Source organism: Phasianus colchicus, chromosome 30 (genome assembly GCF_987193195.1).
Source record: "Phasianus colchicus chromosome 30, bPhaCol1.hap1.1, whole genome shotgun sequence".
NCBI lineage: Eukaryota > Metazoa > Chordata > Aves > Galliformes > Phasianidae > Phasianus > Phasianus colchicus.
In genome coordinates, this window is record NC_143465.1 from 3,929,702 (window position 1) to 3,946,187 (window position 16,486).

Below are 16,486 nucleotides of genomic sequence, written 5' to 3' on the forward strand. Positions count from 1 at the left end.
AGCCCTCATATTCACTGCACGTTAGACCAGGAAAAATAGGTCGCTGATTGCATTATTAATCACATCTACCATTGCTCTACATCTGCATTTCAGCTGGCAGCGGCAATGCTGCAGCCATGGCAGGTGCCCACTGCCGTCCCAGGCCAGGCACACTGGGGATGGGATGAACCTGGTGAGAACACAATCTTGTCCCCAACCTGAGATGGGAACAGAGCCTAAAGGAAAGTTAAAATTTGACGATCTCGTTGCTAAGATGGCATTAACACCAAGGCGCACGCATGCAGCTCCAATGGCAACCACAAATTCAAGGTATGCTGCCACATACCTTGGGAAGCAGTTGGGGTGGGTGGGCAGGACACCAGTGCTATGGGGTTGGCATGGATGTGTCTAATGAAGTAAAACACCTGCCCCATTCCTGCCATGCTCTGCCTAGCCAGAACAACTACATGCTGCTCTGCACAGGAAAAAATGCACAAATGCAACTTCTTAAAAGCGTAAAGATGCCCAAACGCAGGGAGGCTGATGGACACAGTGAGTACAGGGGTGGGCAGGGTGTTTCCTCCAGATGCAAGGTGCTGCATGGCACGCTGCACAGGCAGCAGCCAGGCACACTGCCTGCACCACTGCAGAATCCAGGCCACAGCCACCCGTGGCTGATGACTCAGAAGCTGCAGGTAACCTCAATACAGCAGAGCGTGCGAGGAAGAGGAGGACAGAAGGACGAGATGCCCTAGGTACTCAGAAGCCCCCTGGGCTCCAGTGCTGGGGCAGGGAGCCCCATGGATGGAGGGCAGGCAGGGCTGGCCGTCCCCACTCCTCACGCCCGTTTCCTGGAGCGGCGGCAGGAACGCGGGGAATGCTGCGGTGCTGCGGTGACGTCAATGCTGACATTCAGCAGCTCTGCCAAGCTCCGCGCTGCCACGGCTGCTCACAACAGCTGACGTGGGGGCGGCGGGTGGCTTTGGGGGGCAGCAGGGTGGGGAGGTGCAGCACCACAGCCCCCCTCCCTTCTAGCAGAAGCCACTGCATCCCCACACGGGCTGGCAGCGGAACGGCGGAGCTGCAGAACTGTTTCTGAACCAGTTTGGGTTTCGCTGGGGCTAATGCCAAATGCCAGGCTTCTCCAGAGTGAGCCCCTGGTAAAGCCAGCATCAAAAGGGACAATCAGGGTGCAGGGCTCTGCTTGCCTGGGACAGCAGGTGCCAGAGGCTGCATGTTGGCCGACCCAAGCCACGGGCAGGAGGCATTATTAGCTCATTTTATAGCCGGGGAGCTAAGCCACACGGTCTGAACTGAGTTAGTGCTGGGGCTCTCGCAGTGGAAAGGGGCCTTAATGAGCTTTTTTCCTTGCTGTAAAGTTCCTTTACAGAGCCCAAGTGCATGGAGGAATCAGGTGTTAAGTAACTCAGCTGAGGTCAGCGGAGGAGTGGTTTTCAGCTCGGGGTGCTAAAGCCACGGCTGCCCAAATCAGGTCCTCTTTTGCCTGCCAAAAGCCAAAGCTCCTTGGTTTATAGCTTTCCCAAAGAGCAAGGATGAATCTCAGCTCCACAAAGCACATCACCTCCCTCTATCTCTGATGGAACGTTGCGGAGAGGCTAGCCTGGGGTATCTCCGGCAAAGCCTCTCACTGCCAAACCCTCCTTAGCACTTCTCCATTCACCAAATGTGTTGGGTTGAAAGGAAATTATGTTATGTGTTATTTATGGGAAATTGAGGCATAGAAGAGAGAAAAGAACCCAGCCTGCTAATGCCAGCCCCACACCACTCCTCACTTACCCACAGGACTTGGGCAAGCTCCGTTGGTGTTGTTTAGGTCACCCCCAAGCATCGCCCCTAGAAAACAACCAGAAACATGGGGTCAGGGCCATGCTGAGCATCGCTCCTGGGGGAGGGAGGAAGGCAAAGGAAAATCAGCAGTGCTGCATTCCCGGTGAGAAAGTCCTGGGCAAAATGAGCAGCATTCCTGGTGATCAGGTTTGGAAACAATATCCAGGCAGATCCGTTTCCTTTGGGCAGCAGCCAGGCGGCACAGGGGCCTGGTCCAAAGCACACGGCTTGGAAAACACTGTGGCTATTTTGTTCCAAGCCTTCTGGAGGTACACAGGGGCTGAGCTGCAGGGAAATGAGCCCCAACAGCACAGTGTGAAACACTATCTGCCCTGTAACGTTTCCACCAAATGGAAACCACCCTTAACACTGCCAGCGCTGCTGCAACTCTGCCTTCCATGGCTCTGTTGCATGGAGGTGAATACTTGGACAGCACTGGGAAAAGCATAGCAGGGGCCTCAGACCGCCCAATAACAGCTCCATCACCCCAAGACAGGAAACTGCCTCCAGCCACTGCTGTCAAAGCAGGGCTCAGGGTGGCAGCAGGTCCTCGAAAGCAGAATTGCCGGAGTGCTGCTGCACAAGAAAGGCGTTTGTTCCCCATGTGAAAGCGTGATCATGGGAGTCGTGGTCCCAAAAATACTTTACAGCTTGGCAAAAGGGTACAGAGTCCCTAGAGCACGGCAAGCACCACGCTCCCTTCGGGGGATGGGGATGCAAAGCAGGGTCTTGGTTGCACTGAAGTCCTTGAGCAGACGGCACCAGTGAGCACTGAGCAAGCACTGTGCCAGCACTGCCTTTGCTTTGGAAACAATAACACAGCTCTCTGCACTCCTCTTGACTTCATTGTTAAAAAAAAATTAAAATTAATAATAATAATAATAAATAAATAAATATATATATATATATAAAAGAAATAGCTTGTCTCACATGCAAGGGTCTGGCTCCTATAAACAGGATTTCTTCCGTGTCCCAGGCAGCGAGTGAATGAAATGCAGATGGTTGGACTTGGAACACCTCAGTGCTCGCAACCACAAAATTATTCCCCCTTGAAACAAATGTTTTGTGAGCTGGATGGAAACTGCAAGCACTGAGCAGGCTCTGCTTGACAGTAAAGCCTCTTTTTTTCTGCAGAGGCCAGCAAGAGGGCAGGGGTGATGCTTACAGACAGAGCCACAGCAGAGGAGGGAGATGCTGCTCTTTGGGACCAGCAAAAAGATCCCTTTTCCTCTGAAACCTGGGGCCCTGCTCCTCAGGCCCAGCTCCTCTAGGCTTTCAGAGAGCCTGGGCAGCCAAACCAACACTGCCTCTGCCATTTGCAGCCCAAACGACTTTTACAGACCATCTGCAAGGACCAAAATAGCAGGCAGGGGCTTTCTGCGTGCTATTATTATTTATGATGGCACCGCAGGAGAGTCGGGCTGCGGTCACATGTCCCCCTCACTGCAGGGAGCGCGAGTGACGAGAGCCTTTCCCCAACCTGCTCTCACCACCCCACGCCAGTCCCCGCTGGAAAGGACCACTCCTCGGATCTGTCAGCAGGTCTGTGTGAGTAATCACTCAGCGACCAACTGCAGCCACCGCAGGCTGAGGCAAAAAGAAAAGCCCTTTTTAGGCAGCGGTCCCACGTCTCTGGCGGCGCTGGGACACAAGCAGCCAGACCTGGGCTGGGAACGACACTGGGTGACTCAGCCCCTCGCACCGCCTGATGTGAAATATCCTGATCTGGAAAAGCAAGGGTGCTCCCTGGGCAGGGAGTGGTCACTTGGAGCTTTGGCCTTATTGCAGAGGGGATGCAGGACCACTCACCTGCGCTGGCTGGCCGCTGCGGCAACCCTGGGGACACGGTGTTCCTCTGCAGTGCTGGCTGCTGTGGTGAGAGGAGCCGGGGGTCAGTCAGCGATGAGGTCACCAGGGATTGGGTCACCAACGAGCTGCCCGGGCTGCTGAACTGCAGCGTGTTCTGGTTGGTCACAGGAACCGTCACTGGCATGGCAAAGTTTGGCGTGGGCACTGCAGACTGAAGAGAGAGAGCAGGAGGTGAAGGGGAGCAGGCAGAAGGAAGTGCTCACTATGCAGGCTCCGAGCAAGGGGGGAGCAGATCCTGCCTGGGATTGGCAGCACCGTCCCATGGCTGCAGTGGAGTCAGTGTGGGCACCCCAAACCTCCACACTGCTGCACTCCCATCTGCATGGGGCATGATGTACCCATCCATCTCAGCATCTTGGGGCAGCACTGGCACAGAAGCCCAGACAGACTCCTGTGGAACAGCACAGAGTCTGCCTAGACACATCACAGATTTTCCACTGGCTGCTTTCTCTTTCTTTTAGGCCATATTTATTTACCCGTCATGTTTTCAGAGCTCAAAGCATCAAAGAGGGGAGAAGTGCTGTGGGGTGCCCCTTGAAGCACTGCCCTCTGCCCCTCTGCAGAGTGGCACTGAGTGTCAGGGACAGGCTCGCACCGCCTCATGCCCTCCAGGTGACACTGAGGTCTGTCCTTCTACCACCGGGAGCTGTGGGGCAGGAGGAGGAGGTGACCCAGTGGGAGCAGAAGGACGGCTCAAGCCCTATCCTTGTCTGCAGGTCGAGGACCAGCTTCACCTACCAGCGTCCCCACAGGAACCAGACTCACCGTGATTATCCCATCAGCCTTTCTTATGTCACTGATTTGCTCTTCATTAACAGGAACAGGCACCTGCTTAGAGGCTTTAGCAGGGGCTTTGTTAAAATCCCACTTTAATTTGCCAAGGGCTGGGAAAGCAGAGCACTCAGTGCCACCAGGCAACACCCAGTGTCCCCACCAAACACACCAGCAGAGGTGGAGGGAGCCAAGTACCCAGCACCATGGTGTTATAGGGCGCTGTTCCTGGTGGCTGAATTCCTTTAAGGGGAGAGGAGAGGAGGGAAGAAGGGATGGTGCTCACCGAGCTCACTGCTGGAAACCCTCCCACCCGCTCAAGGGCATCCTGTCCTTCAGAGATCCTGTGGCCCCGAGCTGGCACTGCAGCACGGCTCCAAGGGCTCTGGGGACTGGCGTGTCCCCTCCCAGGGCTATACAAGCCTTAACACAGCCCTGGCCCTGCTTAGCTGCAAACAACAAAAAAAAAAGGTGGGGAGCCATGGGGAGCCTGGCAGGTTTTGTCAGGTGTGTGAACAGTGTGGCAGCATTGTGCAATAAATCACTGTAAGCACATGTGTGCGTTCCCAGAAGAGGGAATGAAGAGCAAACCCGGTGCCTCACATTCTCAGTGAGGATGATCAGAGAGCAGCATCCAGCCCCTGTATCTCCAGGCTGCTGCCAGGCCAGTGTGCAACTGGGACCCAGCACCAGTGCCTGGGGGTAGCTGGGGGCACAGGGGCTTCCTGGACATGCTCACACCTCACTCCAAAATCTGGGGAGAAGATGCACACATCAGCCAAGCCTAAAGATGTCTGATTTTGTCAAAAGCCATTGCAAACACGCTCCGAGCACAGAAGACTCTCCATAGCGAACACAGCTGCTGTTAGCTAACGAGCCCAGTTAGTTCTCATCACACACAAAAACACTCCAGCTAGTTAAAAAGGAGAAGCGTCACCTTCAACAGCACACGCTCTGCTGGAACAGCTCCATCCCCACTGCACTGCAGGGGTTTAGTCAGGGAGCCGGATGCTCTGCCTTGAACCCCTAGCACCCTAGTGCCCCCTGCCCAAAACCACAGGCAGGCCAGGGCTAGTGCAGGGGCTGCAAGTGGATAGAGCTGTGCCTCCACCCCAAGCAAGCCCTGGTGGGGTCAAAATCTCTTGCCTAACAAGCAAGTTGCCACCGAGGCAAAATGCCTCGTGCACACTGTGCTCTGCAAGCTGAGTCAGCAAAACCAAGGGGGATGGATTTCAAGACCCAATTTTCTTGAAAAGCCAGAATTTTTAACCTGTGTGGGCTCGCAAAGCGTGGAAGGGCAGATATCTTTTTTTTTTCTTTTTTCTTTTTTTTTTTTTTTAAGAGGGGGAGGGGACTGTGTAATTTCCTATCGCTGCATCCAGCCCTTCAATATTAGCCTCTCTGCTCCCAGCAGCGTTAATGATGGCTGCAGTGACACAGGGCTAATCCCACTGAAGGAGGTTTGTCTGCACCAACAGCCCTCGCTCCCACTGCTAACAACTAATTTGACACGCGTTCCCCCTCCCGTCTTCTGACACAAATCCCTTCCAGCGCTGTCCTGATGCCACCCCGCTGATGGGCCTGGGATCACGGGCTAAAACCTCACTGGATTTCTGCCATGGCCACCAGCTGCCCTGAGGGCTTGATGGATTTGGGTGGAATTAAGGCAAAATGGCCCAAAGTGGGCTGACCCAGTGATCCTCCCTGCTAGCGCACGGGGGCCTGGGGCTCTTAACCCAGGGAAAACCCCTTATGGGGGCAAAAGGATGGCCAAGGAGACTCAAATCCAGTACTCATGGCCAAGGGGCAGAGGTAGCCCTGACCCAGAGCCCAGGGATGCTGGAGCTGGCTGAGTCACCCAGGGGCTGCTCCCACTTCTCCAGGTGGGAGACCAGAGGGTCCGCAACAGCTCCTGGTGCTGCTTCCCCCAGAGCCACTTTCCCTCCTTCTCTCTCCTAGTTTCCTGCTCCTCTGGGTGCATTCAGGGCCCCGGTTCCCATGGCACAGCACGGCTCCAAAGCAAAGCCATGCAAGACCCCGTCACCCAGAGGCAGCCGGGGCGGGAGGGGCTGCAGGCCACCAGCTACTCACTGCGAGCCGGTAACTCTGCATCATTTTATCAAACTCCTCATCAATCTTTTTATATTTCTCTTCCGTCTGCGGGGTCAGTGCAAACACTTCATCCCCTTCCGGGCTTTCGCACTCCCTGTGCTTCTTGTTCAGCGCCTGTGTGATGTTGGGAGGGGGGGGGGCAGCGGGGGTGTTGGGAAAGGAGTGGGGACGAGGTTGGGGGGAAATCGAACAGAAGAAAAACAGAATAATGAAGTCTTTCTGGCTACAGAGCAGCTACTTACACCGTATCGCTTGAACAGGATATCCAGATCCTCGCCTTTACGGTATTTATCCTCCATCAAGGGGCTCTGGTCTATCGAGTCATCTCCGTCGGGCTCCGGGCTGTCACAGCCATTAAAACCTTTCTTTCTTAACGTCTGAAAACACAATCAGGACAGTTTGAGACCTGGGACTGGTGGGGTTCTACTGGAATGCCCCTGCAGCACAGTGGCAGGGCTGGCCCTAGCACACCTGTGCACAGATGGCATTAAATGATAGAGATGGATGGACAGAAAGATGGATGGAGGGAAAAACTTCCTAGATCTCAAAAGATCAGCGTATGCTGGTGCTGAATTTGGACCCATACGAGCTCAGATGAGGGTTTTGTCACCTCCAGTCAACACAATGACAAGGAGGGGGAATAAACCTCAAGGATGGGATGCACCCTCCTGCTAGAAATAATAGATAAGATGTTATTGCACATAGGAAACAGAGCTAAAAAGCAGGCACAGGTCCTGGTCATCTGGGTACTGTGCTCCTGTGTGCAGGAGCTTGGAGAGATGGGCACTCAGCAAAAAACCCAAGCAGGGTTTGGACAAAAAGTCCCTCTTTTCACATGCAGTAGCCAATCTGCAGATTGTGTTACACATGCACATTTAATCATTTTATTTTCAAAATACCAAAAGCAATTAGGCGTTATTATGGAACCATCACTTGCCAATTTTTTATTTTTTTATTTTTTTTTTAAGTCAAAGCTACAGAATTTCCTGGAATTCTTTATCCCTTTTCATGCCAAATTCAGAAGGGGGAAAAATAAAGGCCTTGACAATTCTCCTCTTCCCTTCCTACATAGCTATAAACATCTCTGCTTCAAGGCCAAAACATCCTGGAGCCGTTCTGCTCTACCTGGAGCCACATGGGCAGTGGACACTTCAGAAGCTGTTTTCCTCCCACTGCAACCCCAGCAAGCTCCCCTCCCTCCAGCTGAAACCCCTCGGTATTTGCACCCGTGCTTCAATGTGAGCCACTTTCTACGTCATTCAGGCTTGCAGAAACCAACACCATTTTGCCAGCCATCGTGCTCACATGTTAAATTTAGCAGCAGTAGCAAGAAAAACCAGCAGATTCTGACATCACCTCTCCAAAAGAAACAACCCTTTCAGAACGCATGCTTCACGTCCACAAGTTTTACGCTCCTTCTTTGGATTGCACCCATAGTGATGCCTTTACACGCAGCAGCAGAACACGGGGGTGTGTGAAGCCCCACTTGGTGCTGCCATACCCCCAAATCCTGCTAATTGGTATCATTTGTTTCCCCTTTACACAGGAGGGGCAGCTCCAGCAGAATGCACTCTATTGGCATAGCTGGCAGCACATGCAATCTGTGCTGCCCAGACACCAGTGCTGGGGCTCAACTCGAGGGTTCAGCCAAAGGGAGGTTCTCAAGGCCACTCTTTGAAGGCTCCTGACGATTCTTCCCAGTTATTTTGCTATTTCTGTGCATGCCCTTGTTTGTATTTCGTACAACACACACAAAAAAATGTGCCATGCTCTTGCAGTGGGGAAGGGACGGGCTTTGCCTTTTTTTGGAAACCATATTTTTGCAAAATTCTTTCCCCAAATCTTTTGTTTCACTGAGGCAGCTGGAAAGTTGAGTCTCCCTCCTTGCTTAAAAAAGAGATTTTCCTCCCCCTCTCTCTTTCTCTTTCAGAGGCAAAGTGGAAAACATTGTTCCATGAGCCATGGAAGCAATGAAGCTGTGTTTCCTACAGATGCGTGCAACAGGAGCTCTGTGCTCGGGAGACTCTCTGGTGTCTAATAAGGGGCTGTGCCCATGCTGCGCTGTTTCTCCTCACAGGCATCATGGCCAGCTGTCCCACCCATCTCCGTTCACAAAACTTAAAGGAAATCCCTCCTTCCTAAAACCTACAGTGCTGAAATGCAACGGAAAACGACCTCTTCTCATTTAAACTTCATTTCAACTGAATTTCTTCACCTCAAAAAAATTTCAAAGGATAAAACCAGGGTGAGAACATCACCCCACAAAGGAAAAAAAAAAAAAAAGCCCTTTCCTGGTCCAGTGCTAGTTTGGTGGCTGCTAACACCCTGTTCAGGTGCAGGTTTTAACTCGAGGAGGGTGGGAGAGCAGCAGGAAACCCAGAGCATGTGAGAGGAAGCGATGCTCGGCCAGGATGCAGCCGACTTCCCTTAAAGGAGGGTGGCTGCAATCTAAACAACTCCTGACTTTGGGGAAGGATGGAAAGGAACAGGACACAGTGCCCCTTCACCTCCTGCAGCAACGGAATGGGGAGCAAGGCAGGAGCCAGCCCTGCTGCCATACAGCCAGGGAAAGCAGAGGATGTACTGCCTGACCTGGAGCATCCCGGTCCCCACAGCCCTGCCCTGTCCTCGTCCCTCACCAGGAGCTGGCACATCAGCTGGGCTTCGGGAAACGAGAAGCGACAGCGAGGAGCAAAGCCGGCGTGATCCGCAGCCAGGCGCACACGTGGCACTCAGCGTGCCTGTCTGAGGCCTCAGCCGGGCCCTGCGATTAAGGACCCCCCCCCTTCTCCCCCTCACTGCAGTCAGAGAGATTTTCTCAGACTTAAAAGCTTGTAGCAGTCAGGACTGGGCTAGGCAGGGAGCGGAGGGCTCAAACCCCTCCTGCTGCACCGAGCGCCTCATCCCAAGAGCTTGGCTTCACTGCTGCCAGCTCTGAATCCCTGTGCTGTGCAAGGCCTCACTGCCACCAGACCTGAATCCCTGCGCCATGCAAGGCTCCTCTGCTGCCAGCTGAATCCCCGTGCCATGCAAGGCCCCATTGGTGCCAGCCCTGAGTCTCTGTGCCATGCAAGGCCCCACTGCTACCAGGCTCCAATCCCTGTCCCATGCAAAGCTCCATTGCTGTCTGCTGAATCCCTGTGCTGTGCAAGGCCCTGATGCTGAAAGGACTGAGTCCCTGTACCATGCAAGGCCCCATTGCCACCAGGCCTGAGTCCCTGTGCTGTGCAAGGCCCCTCTGGCCAGGCCTGTGTCACCCCCTCCTCATACCCCTAAAGTGCTTCTGGAGACACACAAGGCTCCGTCTCTCCTACAGGAATGGGACACGGGTGCCACACAGAGGCAGTGACCCCTTCAGCTGCTCAAACATCTCCAAACAAAATGCAGACCTCACAATCAGCTTTGTTCCTTGCCCATAGGGTACATAGGGTAGAGCACGATCCTGACTCCACTGCTGTGCTTGCCAAGCCTCCCACCATGACCTCCAAGGACAAGACATGCTGTGAAGATGTGATAGGTGAGACATCTAGAACCTGCACAGAACTGGGGCTCTAGTGAGACCCAGTCTGAATCTAGTCAACTCCACAGGCAGGAAGGGTCCTGGCAGGGTTTGAAATAGAAAACAGAAACATCCTGGAGCAGTCCAAGCCCTGTTGCACACAAGGAGAAGGGTTGAGGACGAGGATGGATGCCTGAATGGCTTTGAACCCGCCTGAACAGGATCTCAGAGCAGATGACAGCAGCTCTGCTGGCTAGACATGCCAAGCCTCGGCTCCTCTCCTCACCATCCGCCAGTGTCCTTCCGCTTCCCATGTTCCCCTCTCCAGCTTTGGATGCAGATTCATCTTTTCATGTGGTGCAAACACAGCATTTCTTTGGGTGCCAAGGACTGCGTGTAACTTGTCGGCTTGGGAGTGTTTGCATCTTGGACCATAAGGGAACAGAGAATGCTGCCCAAAATGTTTATGGTATTTTTAGGCTGAGACAAATCTGTTCAATGCTGCGAGCTCCAGTATGAGCATCCTGGGGAGGCTGGGCAAGGTTGCACCAACGAGCGAGGCAGGGAACCGTGGCTGTGAAATCAGCAACTGAGGTGCATGAGGCCCTACTGTTCCCAGAATAAGGCTACTACCAGTGCTTCAAATAACATCCAGAAAGAGCGTTCTGAACAATTAGGAAAGTCAACAGATAGGTGCTTGTTGGCTGCTTGGTGCTGAGCAGGAGCACAGACAGTGGATGCTGTTTCAAAATGCTCACAAAGAGATGCTTCAGGGAGGTGGAGAAAAAAAAAACACAACCCAAAAAAATCCAGATTTTTTGAGCTAGGTTGTGGGATTGTCTGTTTTTTCTTTATGAAATCAAAGCCTGAGCTCACTGCCTGAGGTGGCTGAATTGCACCAGAGGGCTTCAAAGGCAGAAATCACAGGTCCAAGTGGCAGGAGAGGACGGTCTGCAGCATCCTCACCAAGCAAGCCCCAAAGTGACTAACGGTTCCACCGGTGCTAATTGATGCCCGCCCATAATGTCAATAATTACCCAGGCAGCCCTCGCATTTGTCTGAATTTGCCCATGCGTAAAGGGAGCTGCCCACACACAGCTTGCAGCTGATGAGTGACACACGCGTGGTTCTGTCACACCATTGCCACAATGTGGCTGGGGAGCTTAGCGAGCATCCTATGCTCCAGAATGGTACACGGGAATGACGAGGATGTGGTGGGGATGGCCAGAGTGGGCTTGCTGAGAACAGCCTGCAAGGCTGCTGGTTTGGAGGATGCAGGGGGAGGCAGTGGGTGTTGCCAGCCTCAGCAAGGGTTGAACGCTATGCCGTTGTCATCCCTGCCACAGAGCTGGGTCAGACAGGACTCATAAAATGCACCTCCATCAACACAGTGGGAGGCAGGCTGTGCTTTGAGCAGAGGTCAGAGGAGAGCCACTCAAAGGCCTCCCCAGCCAATGTCACTTGGTGTTAGCTGCTGGTGCCCTCCTGTAGCCCCACTGTGTACAAATGACACAGTTCACAGAGGCAGCTGCAGCCCTGAGAGATGCTTCCAAAACCCAACCTGATTTACCTGGAAAATCCCAAAAAGCCACACTGCACCTCCATTTCACAGCAGTAAACCAGCACATAACTCCAGATGACTTCTAATAGCACCAAAGACGGACCAAAAAAAAGATGCCAAATCAGCCTGGTGGTCTGCTCATTCCCCTCATGTCCTGCTCAACCTCCTCCCAGCCCCATCCCTATTATAGTGGGACATGGATGTGGCCTCACCTCAATGATGTCCGCATTGGTCCGGCTCTCATGGGGCTCATTGTACTCAGTGTACTTGAGCAGCACCTTGTCCATGTCGGTGCTGGCATACTGGAACAGCTTGTTGGAGTGGTTGAAAATGATCAGGGCAATCTCGCAGTCGCACAACACGCTCAGCTCATAGGCTTTCTTCATCAAGCCGAACTTGCGCTTGGTGAAGGTCACCTGAAAGCAAACAGAAGGGATTTGGGATGAACACTGGAGGAGAAGCCAAAAGAAGCTAACAGCAGGAAGACACCTCTTCTACTCAGCTTCCCCAAGTGGACAACAATCCCAAGCTCTCTTCTCCCACCTCCCTCTTCTGCATGGCCCAACAGATTTGTGCTGATGCCTATTTTGGGCTCACAAGGCAGACACTTCACAAACGCAGAGATGATTATCAGCATTGGAAATTGCATATTGCCAAATCAAGAGAAAATAAATTTCAGCAAATTTCCCAGCAGAGCTACCATCTGTTCGGGGGCTGCGGGTTGCTGGGGGGTTTTAAGTTGAATATTCTCGCAGAGCAGAGCTCTTCCTAGCTCACCACAGCAGCCTGGATATCATCCGGCCCTAGCTTGGAAAGCACAAGTGTGAAGTGCAGTTTTGTGCCCCAGAGGTCAGAGAGCTGCATGTTCCACCTACCAGCACTGTTTCTTGCTCTCCTGATACCTTGCATGAGCACTGAACATCTCAAGGAGGAAGAGTTGCACATCAGGAGGTGGCCATGGCTAGGGCAGGGTGCAGGCTCCAAACCCAAGTGATTCCCAGTCTGCACCAATACCCACCAGGATGCAACTGGCTGGAGGGACTGGTTGGGGCTTCTCATCCCAGACACAGCATCCATGGATGCTCTAAGCAACTGCAAAATGCCCCTGAACCCCCCAAGTGGAGAAAGGTGCAACACTTACTTCTTAACAAAAAGCCAGAGGAAAGAAATAAAAAAGCATGGAGGAAAGGCTCCCACACTGCTTCAAGTGCGTGTGAAGCAGCATGCTGGGGCATAGGCAGTAACCAGCTGTGACACCATGCAGTGCTGGAAGGCTGCTCCCTTGATGCCTGCATGCAAGGTAGGGCCCAATCCCACTTAGGACCACAGTCACAGCATTGATCTTGAAGCTGAGCAGCTCCAGCCTGAGGTGTGGAGGGAGGAGCTCAATGAGACTTTGGCTCAGCAGTGCCACAGGAGCTGAGCCTGAGCTTCCCAAGGCATCGTCGCCACAGCCTAGCATGCACCTAGTGACCTGTGAAGGCACAGCCCATGCCTCCCCATCCCTGCTGCTGGAGCTGGAGCACATCTCATCCCTCCCAGCCATCTCCTGAAGATGATTAAGCAGTAACGAGATTGGGCTCTAATCACCTCACCCGCTGCTCTCCACCACGTGCATCACTCGCCCCAGCTCCAAGTGCAAGCTCACGTGGCCAGCAGGCATCCTGCTGCCCTGCATCACCCAGGGATCCGAAACCACCGAGAGCTTGGGGCTGTCCTGAACATCTCAGGATCCCCTCAGCTCTGAGGTCACCTGTCCAGAATGAAACGGCAATCTGAGCAGTGACAAGCAGACCTTTTTCTTGGTGCCCACGGCTCTCCTTGCAGACAAAAGCACACATCTACCCTTTAACCAGCATCAGCTACATGTGCCCTACACATCCAGCAGCTATAGGGCAAGGAAACACCAAACCCTGCTGTGCCACGCAAAGGGGCTGAGATGCATGTGGGCACGTGCCCCATCTCAAAGAATTAACCTTATAAGTCTAAGAGGGTAATCAAATCTCATGCTTCAGGGCATAAGCCGATCACCAAAGGGGTCAGGAAGGAATTACTGCCCCACACAGCCCTACACTACCAGGGGATTTTTGCCTTTCCCCTGATGCAGACCATATTGGTCACTGCCAGAGTCAGCAGCCTGGCCCTGAAGGACTGATGGTCTGATCTGTTCTGGCAAATCCTCTCCAGTAATTCCCCTAATGACATTAGAGACTCTTACTTGCTTTCCTCCCCTGGGTTTGGCTTCTGCTGTAATCCCAGTCCCCTCCACGCAGGCTTGCACTCCCCGCACCGTAAGGATGACTGTTGCTGGACCAGGAGCAGCCACAGCAGGGAGGCTCTGCGGGTGACCCCCATTTCCAGCATCCCCCGGCCACAATGTTCCCATCTCCAGATGGAATATCTGCCTGCAGCAGCACCGGGAGAGCAGTGAGCTGGAGCAAGACAACCAGCCCAGGGACCTGAGGCTCACTGCATATCTGAGACTGTGGGAAAGGGCTGCAGACCCCCACACCACAGCCCCAAATGCCTCCTGCTGCCTTGGCTGCCGGTGCTGGCAGCAAGATGCTCCTTTCCCATCCTGAAGGCTTTACACAACAGTGCTGGGCTGTGCCACTGGCTCCAGCATGACCACAGATTTTCCATTTGCTGCAGTTCCAAACAGGGCTGGCTGCGTGCGTGCAGCACCACACTCCCCTGCACATCCCCAGCAAGCACACCCCAGCTTCTTTAACAACCCCAAAGCCCTGCTTGCTATGGAAATGAGCAGTGCCATGAGCTATCAGAGTCATTAGCAAAGACACTTTACGCCATCCTATCCCTTAATCACCAAATAATGAAGAAAATCTGCCATTTTCTATTGTTTGAGGAGCAAGAGGATGGTTCAGCACATTCTGCTATCTGCCACTTCTCAAGCATTAGGGATAGACAGCACAGTTTGTTTTTCCTGGAGGACAAATAAAAAAGCAGTAGAAAAGTGCAGCATGCACTGGATGTCCTCCACGTGCTCAGGAAATACAATAGTGGAGCAACCACAGAGCAAAGCTGCTCCAGCAAAGCACTGCCACTCTGCAGCTTGGACTCAGCAAGATGAAAATTAGGAAGAAATGGTGTTTTTTTCCCTGTAAGATGCATGGATGCGTTTATCTGTGCATGTACACATACGCACATGTGTCAACAGCTCCATGTCAGTGAAGTGAAAATCTGGCAGGAGGAAAAAGCCCTGGACACATGTTAGCACCCCATTGAAAAGAATTAAAATTCCTTTGGGTTGCTAGCATTTAGAAAAATGGATCCTTGTCGTGGTTGTTTCTTATTGGAAAAGCCTTGTGGAAAATGTCAAATGAAATATGTTTTTTGCAAGAGAAGAGAAGTGGCAGCTAAGTGAGGAGGATGCTTTCTTCTAGAAAGGGCTTAGGTGTGAGCAGCTCTGCACTTGGTATAGGAAAACAGGGTGGTCTGCTGGGCTTGGGGCATCTGCTGCAAGTAGCCCGAACCCAGCCTCTATGGCTTAGTATTATGGGCTGGATGATAAAAGCAGAGCTTGGCCCAAAAGGGATGCAAGTGGGGAGTTAATGAGACTCTCAAAACATGTGAGAATTGGTATATCGGGGGGGACGCACCTGCCGGTTCCGCTCATCTGTGATCCGCTGGATCTGGATCTTTTTCCTCCCCATCTTCTCAGGAGATCCTCACCGCAGCAGCACAGCGTCACTCAGGGGAGTGCGAGAGGAACCCCCTTTTAAAATGTTCTCATGAAAAATGTGTGGGGGGAGGGAGAGGGAGCGATGAAGAACCAAGGGAAACCAAACAAAAAGGAGCTGGGCGCTCAGTTCATGGCACCCTCCGGCGAGTCCAGTGGGGCTGAGCCATCAGAAACCTGCAGGGACAGAGGCAGAAGTGAGATCCAAGCCCATAGATGTGGTGGCACCCCATCCCTCCCAATTTCAGGGAACCCCCCAGCATGCCATCACTACCATCCTCCCAGGACATGATGACTCCTTTTTTTTTTTTTCCTCTTAATAATGCCACAAGCAGCTGGTGATTAGCTCAGGCAATTTAAATCCATCTCCAGTTCCTGCATACATCTCCAATGTTGAATTTTAAAATGTCTTTATTTGATTACTCAAAGTAAAGAAAGAAATATGACTGTATAACCAGGCACAGAAACCTAATTCTTAGGGGCAGGGCAAAGGAGGACAGAGAAGGAAGCATGGGCAGGGCACCCCATGAAACACAGCACCCCCATTTCTCAGTACAATGGGTGGGATAGGGCAGCAGAGGCACTGAGTGCCTTTCCCTCCTGTTTTTCTCCATGTTCTTTCTTCGAGTGGCTGAATAAGGGCAGTGATAACGTTGCACTTAACACAAGGGTGCCCCGTGCCAAGGCTCAGGCTGAGGGAAACGCCAGTCCCAGAATAGCTCCCTATCTGCCTCCACTTGGCAGAACCAAGCGCTCAGGCTGCTCACAAGTGATGTGACCAGAGAGAACCTCCTCCCTCTCCCAGCACCTAAAACCTGAGCTCCCGTCCTATCCCACAGTCCCACAGCTACCCTCCAGGGACCCTCGCCCCATCCTTCGCCAGCCCAGCCCCAGTGGACCCCCCCTAGTTCTCCCCCCACTTTATTTTTCAGGGCTCAGAGCTCTGTGAGTCACTCGCCCTATTTATTTTTTTGGCACAATTATTCATCATGCACTGCACTGGGCAAACTCAGAGCTGATTTGAGCACTGGAAGGGGAAGAGGATGATCCCCCCTTCCATCACCCAGTATTTGCTCCCTGGAGCAGCCAAGCATTCAGAAGCCCAGAGAGGTGAAGGACAGTAGAAACCCTTTTCTTTTTCTCCATA

General features: G+C 52.9%; 1 protein-coding gene across 21 annotated transcripts in view; it reads right to left on the reverse strand.

Annotated features, from left to right (window-relative positions):
• The window catches only part of MEF2D (myocyte enhancer factor 2D), a 48,388-nt gene that overhangs the window by 9,899 nt on the left and 22,003 nt on the right, over window positions 1–16,486 (reverse strand). For 17 of the 21 annotated variants that reach the window (XR_016460494.1, XM_031606266.2, XM_031606261.2 and 14 more), the window contains 5 exons: window positions 15,260–15,516; window positions 11,852–12,055; window positions 6,822–6,956; window positions 3,637–3,847; window positions 1,777–1,833 (listed from right to left, as the gene is read on the reverse strand). Coding sequence is in view for 20 of the 21 variants with exons in the window: in XM_031606266.2 (XP_031462126.1) it covers window positions 1,777–1,833; window positions 3,637–3,847; window positions 6,822–6,956; window positions 11,852–12,055; window positions 15,260–15,313 (661 nt within the window). In the remaining variant the exon portion in view is untranslated. Of the gene's footprint in view, window positions 1–1,776; window positions 1,834–3,636; window positions 3,848–6,558; window positions 6,694–6,821; window positions 6,957–11,851; window positions 12,056–15,259; window positions 15,517–16,486 lie in introns of those variants that run through there. The other 4 variants (XM_090127080.1, XM_090127079.1, XM_090127083.1 and 1 more) reach the window with 2 other exon arrangements.